The 14,522-nt window shown below is 61.7% G+C and overlaps 1 protein-coding gene across 2 annotated transcripts in view; it reads right to left on the bottom strand.

Annotated features, from left to right (window-relative positions):
- Positions 1-14,522, bottom strand: part of HSPG2 (heparan sulfate proteoglycan 2) — a 99,617-nt gene that overhangs the window by 13,498 nt on the left and 71,597 nt on the right. For both annotated transcript variants that reach the window (XM_035019565.1, XM_035019564.1), the window contains 29 exons: positions 14,228-14,328; positions 13,945-14,125; positions 13,065-13,190; positions 12,758-12,910; positions 12,535-12,677; positions 12,050-12,185; positions 11,807-11,961; positions 11,424-11,574; positions 10,328-10,494; positions 10,093-10,240; positions 9,523-9,674; positions 9,212-9,347; positions 8,957-9,108; positions 8,086-8,221; positions 7,786-7,937; positions 7,223-7,361; positions 6,974-7,125; positions 6,221-6,356; positions 5,952-6,103; positions 5,559-5,697; positions 4,663-4,814; positions 4,359-4,506; positions 3,164-3,315; positions 2,581-2,722; positions 2,172-2,323; positions 1,645-1,786; positions 1,388-1,528; positions 949-1,083; positions 522-703 (listed from right to left, as the gene is read on the bottom strand). In XM_035019565.1, coding sequence (XP_034875456.1) covers positions 522-703; positions 949-1,083; positions 1,388-1,528; positions 1,645-1,786; positions 2,172-2,323; positions 2,581-2,722; positions 3,164-3,315; positions 4,359-4,506; positions 4,663-4,814; positions 5,559-5,697; positions 5,952-6,103; positions 6,221-6,356; positions 6,974-7,125; positions 7,223-7,361; positions 7,786-7,937; positions 8,086-8,221; positions 8,957-9,108; positions 9,212-9,347; positions 9,523-9,674; positions 10,093-10,240; positions 10,328-10,494; positions 11,424-11,574; positions 11,807-11,961; positions 12,050-12,185; positions 12,535-12,677; positions 12,758-12,910; positions 13,065-13,190; positions 13,945-14,125; positions 14,228-14,328 — 4,253 coding nt within the window. The remainder of the gene's footprint in view (positions 1-521; positions 704-948; positions 1,084-1,387; positions 1,529-1,644; positions 1,787-2,171; positions 2,324-2,580; positions 2,723-3,163; positions 3,316-4,358; positions 4,507-4,662; positions 4,815-5,558; positions 5,698-5,951; positions 6,104-6,220; positions 6,357-6,973; positions 7,126-7,222; positions 7,362-7,785; positions 7,938-8,085; positions 8,222-8,956; positions 9,109-9,211; positions 9,348-9,522; positions 9,675-10,092; positions 10,241-10,327; positions 10,495-11,423; positions 11,575-11,806; positions 11,962-12,049; positions 12,186-12,534; positions 12,678-12,757; positions 12,911-13,064; positions 13,191-13,944; positions 14,126-14,227; positions 14,329-14,522) is intronic.

The following is a 14,522-nucleotide window of genomic DNA, read 5'->3' as shown; positions in this document are numbered from 1 at the left end:
GGGACCTGGGCATTAACCCCCAGGTCTGGCTTGCTTTCCCCTCTCCCTTCCACCCTTCCCTTTGCTTTCAGGTCTCCTGTTTGGCTGCTTGAGGACTCACATTCAAGACATCCAGCCGTTAGTCTGTTGATCCACTTGTCCATCAACCCACCCATCTACTCACCACACATCCATCCATCCAACTGTCTATCCATCCTTCCACCCATCCAGCCACCTACTCACCTACCCATCCACCCATCTACCTACCTATCCACCCAACCACCCACTTACCCATCTACCCACCTACCCACCCATCCATCCATCCTTCCAGCCATTCTTTCACCTTTTTTCTTACTGCCCATCTTCCAATCTACCCACCAACTACTTACCCATGCCTCCCTTTCTCTCTCCACCCATTCATCACCTATTTGCCCATCCACGACTCTTTCCTCTGAGCATCTGCTCGAGGATGGACCCTGACTGGGCCTCAGACTCAGAGATGAAATGGCCCTAGCCTCTGCCCAGGGGAACACTTGCCTCACCTGCAACACCGTGTGGCTGTCCACGACCCCATACATCCGCTGCTCCACGTTGGTGGGGGCACCAATCCGGGTCCAGCGAGCCGAAGAGCGGGGCTCCCCAGCACTGACACACTCCAGGGTGACAGACTTGCCCACCTTCACCCGCACGGGGCCCTCGGGGAGCACAGACACAGTAGGGGGCCCTGCCCAGAGGAACGACATTGCTGATGTGCGTGCAGGGCTCTGCCCGTCACATGCACCATCATGGCCCCTGTCTCAGTAACTGCCCGGACAGGGCACTATCCTGCACTGACGTGGAAACTGAAGCCGAGAGGGAGAATGCCCAAGAGGGAGGCGTTGGCAGAGGCAGGATTGAAAGTTGGAGGTTGGGAGCTCAGAGTCAGGGCTGGAGACAGGAAGGCAGAGCCCACGGGCTGACGCTGCTCACCGTGCACACTGAGGTTCACGACACTCTGGGCCACACCGTAGGCGTTGGAGGCCACGCAGCGGTAAGCACCGTGGTTGCTGGGCCGGGTGCCCACGATGGTGATGATGGAGCCGTTGGGGCTGATGTGGACATTGTCTGTGGAGTTGGCATCGGGCAGGGTATGGTCAGTGAGCTTGTCCTCATGCCACTGTGTTGCCAGTAGGCACCGCTTGGCCCCTTGGCCGCGACCCCTCTAGCCTGGGTGTGTCTAGCTCACAGGGTCCCAGGTGGCAGATGGAAGAGGCCTTGGAGACTCCCGGGTTCAGCCCCCTCCCCAGCCAGATGGGGGACAGTGAGGCCCCAGAGGGGAGGGGCCCCCTCAGCCTTTGCCCCACCCACAGCAGTGATCACACCTTCACACCTGCCTCCAGGATCCCCCACCCCGCCCCCGCCAGCTCACCCTCCAGTTCTTGGCTCCGAGCTCTCCACTCGAGGCTGATGGGGGCTGCCCCGTCATGGATGAGGCACCTGAAGCTGGCATCTTGGCCCTGCTGCACAGTGCTGCTGGGCGGGTCGATAGAGATGACAGGGCTCCTGAGGCCTGTGGGATGCGGCAAGCAGGGGGCTGGGCTCGGGAGCGCCGGCTTGGCTTGACCCCCCTGCCTCAGCTCCACGGTCTGCCCTCCGCCCCCTGCCCGTGGCACCTGCCACACTCACGGTAGGAGGACCCCGCACTGGGTGGGACAGTGACTGTGAAGGAAGCCTCCTGCTCGGGGCCCGAGCCGCCAGCCACGCGGCACACGTACTCGCCGGAGTCGGCAGGGGAGACGTGGTGCAGCCGTAGCCGGGAGCCATGGGTCTGTGGGAGCGAGGAGGGGACAGCCATCAGGCCAAAGCACCTGGGGCTGGGCGAGTCCCCAAGCCCGCTGTGCCAGGGCCGAGCTCTCCCTTGCGTCCGAGGAGCCCAGGGCTCCAGCTGGGAGGGATGAGGGATCTTCATTTACTGGCTCCTACATATTCACCTGGCCCACTTTACAGAGGAGGAAGCTGCCTCGGGGACAACTCAGCAGCAGGGCCAGAACACCCAGGTCTCTCACTCCCCCACTGAGCAGCTCTGCTCCAAACACTACTCTATCCCCTGGGGTCCCAGAGGAGGCCAGGGTTCACACGAGGTCTGGGGTGCAGAGAGCAAATGCAGGTCGAACCCGGCCTGCCCTGGAACGCTCCCCATCAGGCCCCTGTACCTGGTGCCGGTGGGGGAGGCTGCCCCCACGCTTGTACCACGTGACCTGGGCGTGGGCCTGCCCGGGCACCACGCAGTTCAAGTCCAGGGTCTGTCCTTCGGCCACGTGGGAGGAGGAGGCCTCGATGCGGATGGGCTGCGCCAGTCCGGGGGCTGGGGGCACGGGGGGTGAGTGAGAAGAGTGGGACTCCCGGGGACGAAGGCAGGGACTGAGGGTGGTGGCAGTGACAGGATGCCAGGGGCCCATGCCACCCAGACCCAGGACTGGTCCCCCGGGGTTGCGGGGAGGGGCTGGAGGACCTTCACAGAGCAGAGAGCCAGAGCCCTGCTGGCAAAGCAGGGAAGAGCAAGGCCAGGAAGGGATTCCCCGAGCCTGTGTCCCAGCATCACCCACTGCTCCCGTCACTCACCAGGAATGGGGCCTGGGCTGGAGGCCTCAACTGTGACGAGGACAGAAGCCTCCAGGGTGCCTGAGCTGCTGGTCACTTGGCACAAATACTCTCCAGAGTCAGCCGGGGACACCTGATTCAGCCTTAGCAGGGGTCCGTGGACCTGGCCGGCAGCAGGGCAAGGGCGGGGACAGCGAGCTGGGGGGCTGGCAGCCACGGCCTTCAGATGCCCAAGCCCTCTGCTACATACACCCCAGGACTGTCACGTATAGCTGTGAAGGCTGCATCATGTGCAGGGCGACCCCCTGAGGCCTTAGACACTGCGGAGTATGTTTATGACATTCTTGTGGTAGGAAGAAGTCTAGCGTCCCGAGTAACAGGTGCCTTTTTTTAATGGCACCCAGGTACTGGGAGCCCGGGGGTTGCTCTGCTGCACCCAGCCTCTTCTTGACCTCCTGACTCCCAGTGGTCTCCTGCTGCAATTTTCCCGAAGCCCTGGACCTCAGAGCCACCTTCCCTCCTGGCTAGAATGAGGCCGGACTGTTGGGCAGGGGTGGGGTGGGGTAGGGGAGTGCCCACATCCGGCTTTCTCCAGCCCCCGTACCTGGTGCCGGGCGGGGAGGCTGCCCCCACGCCTGTGCCACGTGACCTGGGCGTGGGCCTGTCCAGGGACCACGCAGTTCAGGTCCAGGGTCTGCCCTTCGGCCACGTGGGAGGAGGAGGTCTCAATGCGGATGGGCGGGGCTCCGCCTGGGGCTGAGGCACAGGAAGAGGTCAGTGAGCTGGAACTCCCACCCCTCTGCCCTCAGTCCCGACCCCCTGGGCGCCCAGATTTTCAGACCAGGGGCCAGATCACATATGGAGAGACGGCCTCGATCCCCCCCCCACTGCCCTTTCCTGTGAAGCCTGGGCAGCTGGGCTGGCCTGGGAGAAATGGCACGCCCCACACCATGGCCCCACTATATCCTCTTGGGCTCCCAGCACCACCGGTGGCCGGGCCCAGGGCCAGGCACCTCCATATAGATCACTCGTTTTTCTCAAACTTGAGCAATGTGTGCCTAAGAACCCAGACTCGGGGGCTAGACTACCGGGGTTCAAAACCCAGTTCTGCCATCTATTAGCTGTAGGGCCTTCGGAGAGTGACTTCACCTCTCCGTCTCAGCTTCCCATCTGTAAAATGGGGAGAACAGTCACACCGACCTCAAACCGTTCTTGTGCGGATGAAATGGGTTAAACGTGTAAACCGAACAGGGCCCAGCACCTCGTAAGTGCTAGATCACATTTATTTCTCAGCGATTCCCAAACTATGATCGTGTTTGCTGTAGCCACATACGAATTACTTTATATTTTCCTGTCAATTGATTCACTTAACAAAACCCGTAAATACTTAGCCCCGTCGTAGACAATGATTTCCCTGAAAGCATGGCGGGTTTCCTATGTGGCTGTTTTTCTCTAATATACCACTGGTAATACGAAAGATTTTTATTGGCCCCCCCCAACCCAGATCACCCTCACGCACCCACAGAGGTGCAGTTCCAGCCTTTAGGGAACGCACGTATTGTTGCAAGAGTTCTGCTATCCCCACTTTATGGATGAGGAAGGTGAGGCACGGAGTCCCTTGTGCAACAACTCAGAGTGTGGACCAAGGAGCTGGGCCTCCAGCCCACACAGGCCGGACTCCCAAGTCGGTTCTCAGGCCCTAGACATCCTACCTGACCTGGCTCCCGACCTCTGCCTGCTGGTTCCCCACCGGCCACGTCCCTTCTCCAGCCTCCCAACCCCATCACAGGGACCCTCACCAGGGACAGGAACAGCGCTGGAGCCAGACGCCTCGATGTTGACCAGGACGGAGGCCTCCAGGGGACCCGAGCCACTCACCACGCGGCACACATACTCGCCCGAGTCAGCCGGGGACACCTGGTACAGCCGTAGCCGGGAGCCGTGGGCCTGAGCAGGGGCAGGATGGGGAAACAGGAGCAGAGTGAGGGAGCAGGTAGAATCCTGGAGGGCTGGGGCCAAGGTCTGACCTCTGACCCGGGCCCCTAGCCAGGGCCCCCACATTCAGCAGCCCTCCCACCGCATCCAGCCCCACAACTCCTATACCTGGTGCCGAGCGGGGAGGCTGCCCCCACGCCTGTGCCACGTGACCTGGGCGTGGGCCTGTCCAGGGACCACGCAGTTCAGGTCCACGGTCTGCCCTTCGGCCACGTGGGAGGAGGAGGACTCGATTCTGATGGGCCCAGCACCGCCAGGGGCTGTGGGCACAGAAGCAGATTTAGGAACGACCGGGCTGGTAGGAGCCTCAGCCGTAGAAACCCCTGTCGCCCGAGGTAATAATGACCGTTAACGCCTAGTAAGCATGCCAGGTACCGCTGGAAGCACCGTACATGTATGAACTTGTTTAATCTTCATAGAAGTCACTGGGGCGCCCGGGTGGCTCAGTGTCTGCCTTTGGCTCAGGTCATGATCCCAGGGTCCTGGGATCGAGCTGTACATCGGGCCCCCTGCTCGGTGGGGAGTCTGCTTCTCCCTCTCCCTCTGCCTCCCCCCCTCTGCTCCTGCTCTCTCTCTCTCAAATAAATAAATAAAATCTTAAAAAAAAAATCCTCATAGATTTCATGAACTTTCTGTGATCATGGCAACACTCATCTGCACTGCCCATGACGGCAGCTGCGTGCGGCTGTGGAGCTCTTGAAATGTGATGATGTGAATGTTAAACTTTGTCCTTATTGCCACGTGTGACCGGTGGCCACCACAGAGGACACCAACAGGGGGCTGGAATGACCGGCATCCCCACGCTGCTGACGAGAAAACGAAGCTGCGGGAGGAGAGGAAGTCCCTCAAGTCTCTTAGGGGCGCAGGCAGGACTGGAACCCACGCATCTTGCTGCAGAGCCCTTGGCCTGGACCGCCACCTGAACGTGAGACCTCTGACTGACTCCCCAAGGAGCCCTGTTACCTGCGTCTCCTGGTCCCTTCCCAGGCCTTTGTCAGACTCACCGGAGGGGCTGCCGGCACTGGGGGAGACTGAGACCACGATGGAGGCCTCCTGAGCATCGATGTTGTTGTTGGCCCGGCACACGTACTCGCCCGAGTCAGCCACAGACATGTGGTTCAGCCGCAGGCGGGAGCCGTGGGCCTGGGAGCAGATGGGGAAGGAGTGAGAGAGCGGGGGAGGGGCCCAGAAGTCTCCAGCTGGTTCAGGCCTCCTCCCAGGCCTCCCTCATCAGACCCGCTGAGGCCACTCTCTGTCTACCCAGGGCAGGAGGGAGGACTGCCCCGGGACTGCCAGCGAGGGCTTCACTTCCAGTTCTTTGCCCATGGGGTCTGTCCCTGCGATGCCGCCCCGGCGGGCAGGGGTTCTGCCTTCGCTGGTCTGGCTCCACTCTGTACCTGGTGTTGGGCAGGAAGGCTGCCCCCACGCTTGTACCACGTGATGGTGGCCTGGGGCTGCCCGGCGACCACACAGTTCAGATCCAAGGTCTGCCCCTCGACCACAGTGGGGGACGAGGACTCGATCCTGATGGGCGGGGAGATGCTGGGCACTGAGACAGAGACGGACGGGCCACACAGCCAGAGTCAGCCAACAGTGACGGTGCCAGGGCCCGGTCTGCCTCCCCCTGCACCCACTTGCCTGGACCCCCTGCCCTGTGCCCTCTCACCGTGGGAGGGGCCGCTGCCCTCGATGGTAACGACGAGTGAGGTCTCCTGGGAGCGGCCACCGTTACTGACGTGACACACATATTCGCCCGAGTCGGCTGGTGTCACCTGGGGGATCCGGAGTCGGGAGCCTACGATCTGAGGGGGAGCACGTGTCAGCGGGAGGGAGCAGCATCTCTGCATCTCGGGGGCTGCCGCCCCGGACTCCAGGAGCCTCGCTGCCTCGCCTGGGCTGGCCGCCACCTGGGCGTCCTTCAGAACTCCCTCAGCAGCCTTCCTGAGGCTCCAGGCTGGGGTGGACCGTGCCTCTAGCCTTTGTACTGTTCTCACCTGTCACCTGGGCCAAAAGCCTGCCAAGGCCATCCCTGGTGACTCCACAGTGCCCAGCTGTGGCTCCTATTACACTGCTCTCACAGGGCATGTCTGCCTCGTCTGCTAGCCTGTGCGCTCCCTGAGGCCAGGCACCTGTCTCGTCCCACTTGGAATCCTCAGTGCCAGGCACAGACTCGACCTGGGGTAGATTCTCAGGGACATTCAGTGAGTGAGTAAATCATAGAATGTTCTGTTAAGATACGGGATCCAACTAGCGTCAGTAGGATCTACGTATCCTTAGCACCGGTCCAGGGCCCATCGAGTAAGAATGCTCAGTGTTTGCTGAATGACTAACGAGCACGGCAAAGATGTTGACAGCGCCTCCTGGATGCCATCAGGGCCGGTGTGCCCAGTTTTCGCATCCTCACCCAATGCCTCCATACCTGGTGCCGGCTGGGTAGGCTGCCTCCACGCTTATACCAGGTAATGGTGTGGGGGGCTTGGCTGGCCACCAGGCAGTTGAGATCCAGGACGCGTCCATTGGCCAGGGAGGCCGAGGACGACTCAATGCGGACGGGGTACACCACACCCTGGGCTGGGAGGGCGAGACAGGAGGCAGGGTGTGGGAGTCGCTGAGGTTGGAGTGGCCCGAGCGGCCCCCCACCATTTGGTATGACCCCTGAGATACTCACGGTGGGAGGCGCCAAGGTGTTGCTGGATGGTGACGAGGACAGAGGCTTCTTGGGTGCCCGAGCTGCTCACCACGCGGCACACGTACTCCCCAGAGTCGGCTGGGGTCACCTGGGGCAGGCGCAGCCTTGAGCCATGCACCTGGGCAGGAGGAAGTCAGGCTCAGAGTCAGGCCCTGGGGCTCCCAGCCAGACTCCCGCTCCCTTCCCTGGCCCTGCTCCCAGCCCGGTCCAGTCAACTGGACTCAAGAGGAGCTCTTCCTGGAAAGACCACCTGGTGACCAGTCGATTCCCCTGCCCCAGTGTCGGGACTGGGTCCAATGAAAAGAAGTGTGTGACCAACATTCATTGATGTGCTTTGGGGCAGGGGAGTTAGGCAGTGTGAGTCCACCTGCCAGAGAAGGACACTGAGGATCAGGGAGGTTAAATGACCGGACTAAAGTCACACAGCAGGCCAAGTGGTAGGACAGTGTCTGAACTCAGATACACCTGAATTCAAAGCCCGTGTACTTTCCTCTATAGTCACCAGGGTCTTTCAGGTTCCCCCTTAGCTCCCTGCCTCCTACCTGGTGCCGAGCGGGGAGGCTGCCCCCACGTTTGTACCACGTGACCTGGGCATGGGTCTGCCCAGCAACCAGGCAGTTCAGATCCAGGGTCTGCCCTTCAGCCACGTGGGAGGAGGACGACTCGATCCGGACAGGAGGGGTGACCCCCAGCGCTGGGGACAGAGGGCAGAGGGTCAATTCCTGGCTAGGAGGTGTGGGGGGGCGCTGTGAGTGAAGATAAGGGCTACTGGTCTCATGGGATCCTGCCAGTGTCTCCCACAGCTGGGCCCCTAGCCCTGCCCTACCCCCAGGACTGCTTACCGGGTACAGAGCCTGCAGGCTCAATGGTCACCAGGACAGAGGCCTCCAGGGGCACCAAGCCACCCACCACGCGGCACACATACTCGCCCGAGTCAACTGGGGACACCTGGTGTAGTCTCAGCAGTGAGCCGTGGGTCTAGCCGGAATGGAGGTGAGCTCAGAGGGGGCCCCCACGGGACCCCTGTACCCATAACCTGCATGCCTGCCTCACTCTCTGACCCCTGGGGCCTGACCATCAGCTCTGTCCTGCTTAGGGAGAGACTCGTCCCAAGAGTAGGAGGTGGCCAGGAGGAGCCATGGTGAACTGGGCAAGCACTAAGACCACCTTCCATCGATTCTAAGACACACTTTTTAATGTCTCTGAAATCAAGATGCGTCTTACAGTGAATAATTTTACAATTAAAAGTGGCAGCTTTTTTTCCTCAGAGGTACAAAAAATCATAATGCATCTTGCAATTGATAGCATCCTGAACTGTATAAAACACAGTAATATTAATAACGGTATTATGGGAACAACAGCTCAGCAACTTCTACCTGCCTGAGCTCTGAGCACTTTGCACATATACTAAGTCCCTTTACCCTGAAGACAATTCTGTAAGACAGCATTTTACAGACTCTGAAGATATGGCACAGAGAGGTTAAGTAACTTGCTCAAGGTCACGAGCTAATAAGCGGTAGAAGCAGCATTCACACCTAGGCCGGCCAGTCTTCGAGTCTGGGGTCTAACCATTGTACTGGACACCTGTGCAATGGGGTCTAATGCTTTCCCTGACTCCGAGGAGCCAGCCTCCAGTCCCCCCCTCCTTGACCTCCACCACCCAGGGCCTTCCTCCCATCCCCTTCTTGGCCTGTCCATCTTCCAGGCCTGTACCTGGTGCTGGGCGGGGAGGCTGCCCCCACGCTTGTACCACGTGACCTGGGCGTGGGCCTGCCCGGGCACCACGCAGTTCAGGTCCAGGGTCTGCCCTTCGGCCACGTGGGAGGAGGAGGACTCGATGCGGATGGGCTGGGAGCCAGCCGGGGCTGGGAGAGAAGATGGTCGCCGGTTACTCCACTTCTCTACAGCCCCCCCCCCCGCCGCCTATCCCTGTCTTCTGTCCCAGCCCAACCTGGTGGCCCCACTCACGGTAGGCGAAGTTGGCCCCCTGGGTCCTGGTTACTGTGACTGTGATGGAGGCCTCCAGCCCATTGCTGGCCCGGCAAACGTACTCGCCTGCGTCAGCTGGCGAGGCCTGGAAGATGTACAGGCGGGAGCCGCGGACCTGGGCAGGGGCAGGGGTGTGAGAGCAGGGCTCCCCACAGCCTAGCAGATATCCCTCTGCCCTGCTCCTCTGAGCCGGGAACTGCCAGCCGCTCAGCTCCGGGGCCCCGACCCCCTCAACTCACTTCCCAGAGCTGGGCCTGGCCAGCCCCTCCCGCCTTTCTGCCGCCGCGCACCTGGTGCCGGGCGGGCAGGCTGCCCCCGCGTTTGTACCACGTGACCTGGGCATGGGCCTGCCCTGCCACCACACAGCTCAGATCCAGGGTCTGTCCCTCGGCCACGGTGGGGGAGGTGGACTCGATCCTGACAGGTGGGACAGGTCCTGGGGCTGTGGGGAAAGAAGCCAAAGTAGCAGATGCCCCCCAAAGACAGGGCCAGAAGGGTCCACCTCAGAGAGAGCCAGCCCGGCCAGGCTCTCATGTGTTTGGCGGTTTGGTGGCCTGGGCTTGATGTCCTCAGCTGAGCCACCCTGAGCAGAGGGCCAGGGCAAGGGCCAAGCCTTGCAGAAGGGAGCAAGGAAGTGGGGGGAGAAGAGGGCAGTTGAGGCTGGGGGAGGGCAAGAGGAGGCAGCTGCGCAGCCAGAGAAAAGTGACCGGAAGATGGCGGGTCACTCAGAGAAGTGGTCGCCAGCTCCAGTGTGGGCCTCCTGCTCCCACCCTCCCAAAGGCAGGTGGAGTCGCTAGGACCTCAGCACCTCGGAAGACCCTCAGCCCCTCCTGCGTGCCCTGTCCTTGGCAGTTACTCACCAGGGATGGAGCCCGCAGGGGAGCCGGAGGCCTTGATGTTGACCAGGACAGAGGTCTCTAGGGGCCCGGAGCCAAGGACCACGCGGCACACGTACTCGCCTGAGTCGGCTGGGGATACCTGGTGCAGCCGCAGCAGCGAGCCATGGGTCTGAGTGCAAACAGGGAGGGTTGGAAGGGGGCCGGAGCGGCTCTATCCACCCCTCCTCCAGCAGGCTGGCCCGGGGGACTGCTGTACCTGGTGCCGAGCGGGGAGGCTGCCCCCACGCTTGTACCACGTGACCTGGGCGTGGGCCTGCCCGGGCACCACGCAGTTCAGGTCCAGGGTCTGCCCTTCGGCCACGTGGGAGGAGGACGACTCGATGCGGATGAGCTGGGAGCTGCCCAGAGGGCCTCCTCCAGGAACTGGCACAGAGGAACTAGTAAGGGGCCTGAGCTCCTGAGCCACAGTCTCGCAGCCCTGGGGCAGAGTGCCCTGGGATAGGACCAAGCCCTAGCTTGGGAGGGCAGATGGAGGCCTTTCTAAGGCTGGGACCATGCTTCTCTACCTCAGCATGGTCAGTCAGGCCCCTCCTTCCCTGACCCACCTCCAGCCTCGAATTCAAGGCCCATTTGTCCACCTATGGCTCCCTGATCGGTGATGAGCTACTATGGCCTACAGGCAACCAAAGCCCTTCAGTGCCCAGGCCGGACCAATGGATGCAGACAGTAACGTTACAACTCTCTTCTAGACAGTGTTTATCATCTGCTCACACCACGTGGTAGTGCTATTGTCCCCATTTCACAGATGATGGAACTGAGCCCTAAAATGTGACATAACTTAGTTCAAGGCTGATAAAAGGTAGAAAGAGGATTTAAATCCAGGTCAGCCTGTCTCCCAACTCAGTTTAATCCTGACTCTGCTGCTTCCTGATGAAATCTGAAACAGTAACCTCATCGTGAGGCCCCAGGTAAGCCAGGTCAACCTTACCCACACTCTCAGTCCCCTCACATCCCCAAAGCCTGCCTAGAACGCCCCCCCCCCCTTTTTTTTAAAGATTTTATTTATTTATTTGAGACAGAGAGAATGAGAGAGAGAGAGAGCACATGAAAGGGGGGAGGGTCAGAGGGAGAAGCAGGCTCCCTGCCGAGCACGGAGCCCGATGTGGGACTCGATCCAGGGACTCCAGGATCATGACCTGAGCCGAAGGCAGTCGCTTAACCAACTGAGCCACCCAGGCGCCCGAGCGCCCCTTCTTGTCCTGATCTTACCGAAGAGACCACAGACACCTTCCCTGGGAACAGTGGGGAGATCCTAGGGCTCGGCCCCTGCCCGGCCCCGCTTGGCTCCTCACCTGGGGTGTAGCTTGGGCCTGAGTGGGTGCTATGGAAGACAGAGACGATGATGGAGGCCTCCTTGGGGCCTGACTCGTTCTCCACTCGGCATACGTATTCTCCAGAATCAGCTGGTGAAACCTGGGAAAGCCGCAACCGGGAGCCATGCACCTGGGACAGGGTGGGACAGAGGGGGGTGAGGACAAGGCGGGGCCGTAGTCACCACTCCCTCTGAGCCTTGGTGAGTCATTCATCAGGTTCTCCCTGGCTCCGCTCCGAGCTGCCCCATGACAGGAGCTGGACAGGGAGGGAAATCAGGGCTGGTTGTTGCCTGAGGAGAGCGTCGGGGCTGTGCGAAGGATCACCCCCAGGTGCCCTGCCACAGGCTCCGGGACCCCCATACCTGGCTGTGGGGAGGCAGGCTGCCTCCTCGCTTGTACCACGTGATGGAGGTGTGGGCCAGCCCTGCCACCACACAGTTGAGGTCCAGTGTCTGGCCTTCAGTCACGGATGGTGATGAGGACTCAATTCTGACGGGCGGGGAGCTGGCGCCTGAGGCTGGGGCCAGAGGGGGATGGAGTCGGCCTTGGGGAGCCCTCCCCGAGGTTTGCCCTCTCCACTCCTTCAGTCCCCAGAGGCCCCGCACCTGGAAGGACCACCACTTGGATCCTGGCCTGCGCAGTGCCCGCGGAGCTGGTGGCCACGCAGAGGTAGAAGCCGGCGTCGGCAGCCGTGATGGCCGGGATGAGCAGCGTGGCGATGTCTGTGCGCTCGGACCGGGCCTGCCGCACAGCGAGAAGGGTCAGCCGCCCGAGGGGGCGAGGCAGCCTGCAGAGGGCCAGCCAGCAAGGGTGGGTAGGGGGGCATGAAGTCGTAGAGGCAAGCAAAGAGCCAACACGAGGGCCCAGCTGGACACGGAGGGCAGAGCCAGGTGGCAAAGCAAGAGGCCGACAGCTGCTCGTGGCCAGGGTACACCGGACAGGTGGTCTGAGCAGGCTGTCATTCGGGACGTGAGGAAAACCAGGAGGGGAGGAGATGGGGAAGGAAATGGAGGCAGGAAGGCAGAAGCGAAGGTGGCAGGTGCTGGGACTCTGCTGAGCCTGCGGGCCCGGCCCAGACAGATGTCCTCACCTGTGGGGGGAGGCTGCCCCCTTCCTTCCTCCAGGTGATCGTGGCGCTGGGCACACCTGCAGCCCTGCAGTACAGCCTGACGGTGCGGCCTTCGTGTACCTGAGTCCTCTCTGGACTCACCTGGACCCTGGGCCCGCTGCCCCCTGCGCACAGAACCCCGTGAGAACACCCCTCTGGACCGCCCAGGTGCTCCCAAGCTCCGCCCTCAGCCCTGTCCCCTCACCGTGCACGTGGAGCACGGCCCTGCCCACGTGCTGCCCAGCGCTATTATGGGCACGACACAGGTACTGGGCTTGATCCGAGGGCTCGACGGCTGGCAGGCGCAGGATGCCGCCGTGGATCTGTGCCTTCTGAGGGAGCTGGCCCCCAGGGCCCCCTGACGGAGAGAGGTGGGGTCAGCACCCACTGGGACTGGCACTGCCAGGCCCCCTGGCTTGCAGACCCCACAGCCTCAAGTCCTGCCCCTGACCACTGCCCACCCCCCCCATCCAGGAGCAGCGGGCCCTGAGGGCAGTCCTGCTTGGCTTTACCTGTCCACTCGAGGGTGGGCGTGGGGTTCCCTGTGGCGCTGCAGCGGAACTCGGCCAGCTGCCCGGGCTGCACGGTGAGCTGTGGCGGGTGGATGGAGACCACGGGGGCGGACGGGGTGCCTGAGGCTGATGGGGGAGGAGAGGGAGGATTCAGTCAGGGTGGGGAGCGTCCCCCTTGTTGCTCTCTCTGCTTCTACTCTAGCCCCCATGGCCATCTGTTCATAGAGTGGCCACATAGAGCTTTGAAAACGTCCATGGGATCTTCATACTTCCCCACTTCAGGCCCATCCGTGGCTCCCTAGAGCTTTTAGGATAAAATCCGAACTCCCTGCTGTGATCTACCTCTGCTCACATCTTTTACATTCCTCACCTATCCCCCTTCCATAGCTCCAGCTACACTGGCCCTGCCAGGGCTCAAACACATCAAAATGCTCCTGCTTCAGGGCCTTTGCACATGCTGCTGCTTCTGCCAAGAACACTCTGCCAGCTCTTCAAGTGGCCGAACACCTTCTCTTCCTTCAACTCTCGCCCCAGATGTCACCTCCTCAGAGAGGCCCAGCCTGACCACCCCGTGGACAGTAGCCACCCTTCTCCCACCTCACTGTCTATTCCTAGCTCAGCCCTCATCAGCATGTGAAATTACACTGCTTGTTCGTTTGTTCCCAGGCTTATTGCATCCTTATCAGAACACGCGGTGCAGGAGGGCAGAGCTCCTGTTTGTCCCCTCCCCCATTTCTTCAGAGTCTAGCCAGGACCTAGCACCCCGTAGATGGTCACAAACTGTCAGCTGAATGAAGACACGGTGGCTAGACCTGGTGGGCATGGGGGAAGGCTGCGGGGGGTGGGGGCGGTGGGCCAGGCATGGAAATGACCCGTGTACCTTGCACATGCAGCGTGGCTGTACCCTGGTCCATGGCGAACATGTTGGAGCCAGTGCACACGTAGGTGCCCGCGTCACTCGGCTGGACGTTGCGAATGGTCAGGATGCCGTTGAAGTCCATGGCCCGGGCCGGCAGCTTCCCGTTGTGCAGGCGGGTCCAAACCAGGGTGTAAGCCGGAGACTGTGGGTGGAGCCGGGAGGATGGACTGGAGGTCAGAGGTGAAGCCGGGAGCCACCAGAAGGCGGAGCCTCCCTCCCTGAGTCCACGCCCCGCTCTGCCCACCTTGCTCTTGGCCGTGCAGATGAAGGTGACGTCGGCTCCGGGCCGCACGCTCTGGCTGCGCTGCTCTTCTACCGTCACCGTGATGGGCTTGCTGGGAGCCTCTGTGGGGACGGGAGGGCCCCCATGAGCTGGGTGCTGGCCGGGCCCTGGGCCTGGGGCCACTTTCTCTCTCTCTCTCCATCATCCTGTCTGGGACGTGCTTCCATCCCAGGCTAGCTTCCATTCCACTGTGTGCCCTGTGCCCCCCTCCCCCGGCCTGGCTCAGCCCCACGGCCTTCCTGCTGGCACTGAGCAG

Source organism: Mirounga leonina, unplaced genomic scaffold (assembly GCF_011800145.1).
Source record: "Mirounga leonina isolate KUSES-001 unplaced genomic scaffold, KU_Mleo_1.0 Mir_173, whole genome shotgun sequence".
NCBI classification, from domain to species: Eukaryota; Metazoa; Chordata; class Mammalia; order Carnivora; family Phocidae; genus Mirounga; species Mirounga leonina.
This window is presented reverse-complemented; position numbering and strand designations above follow the sequence as displayed.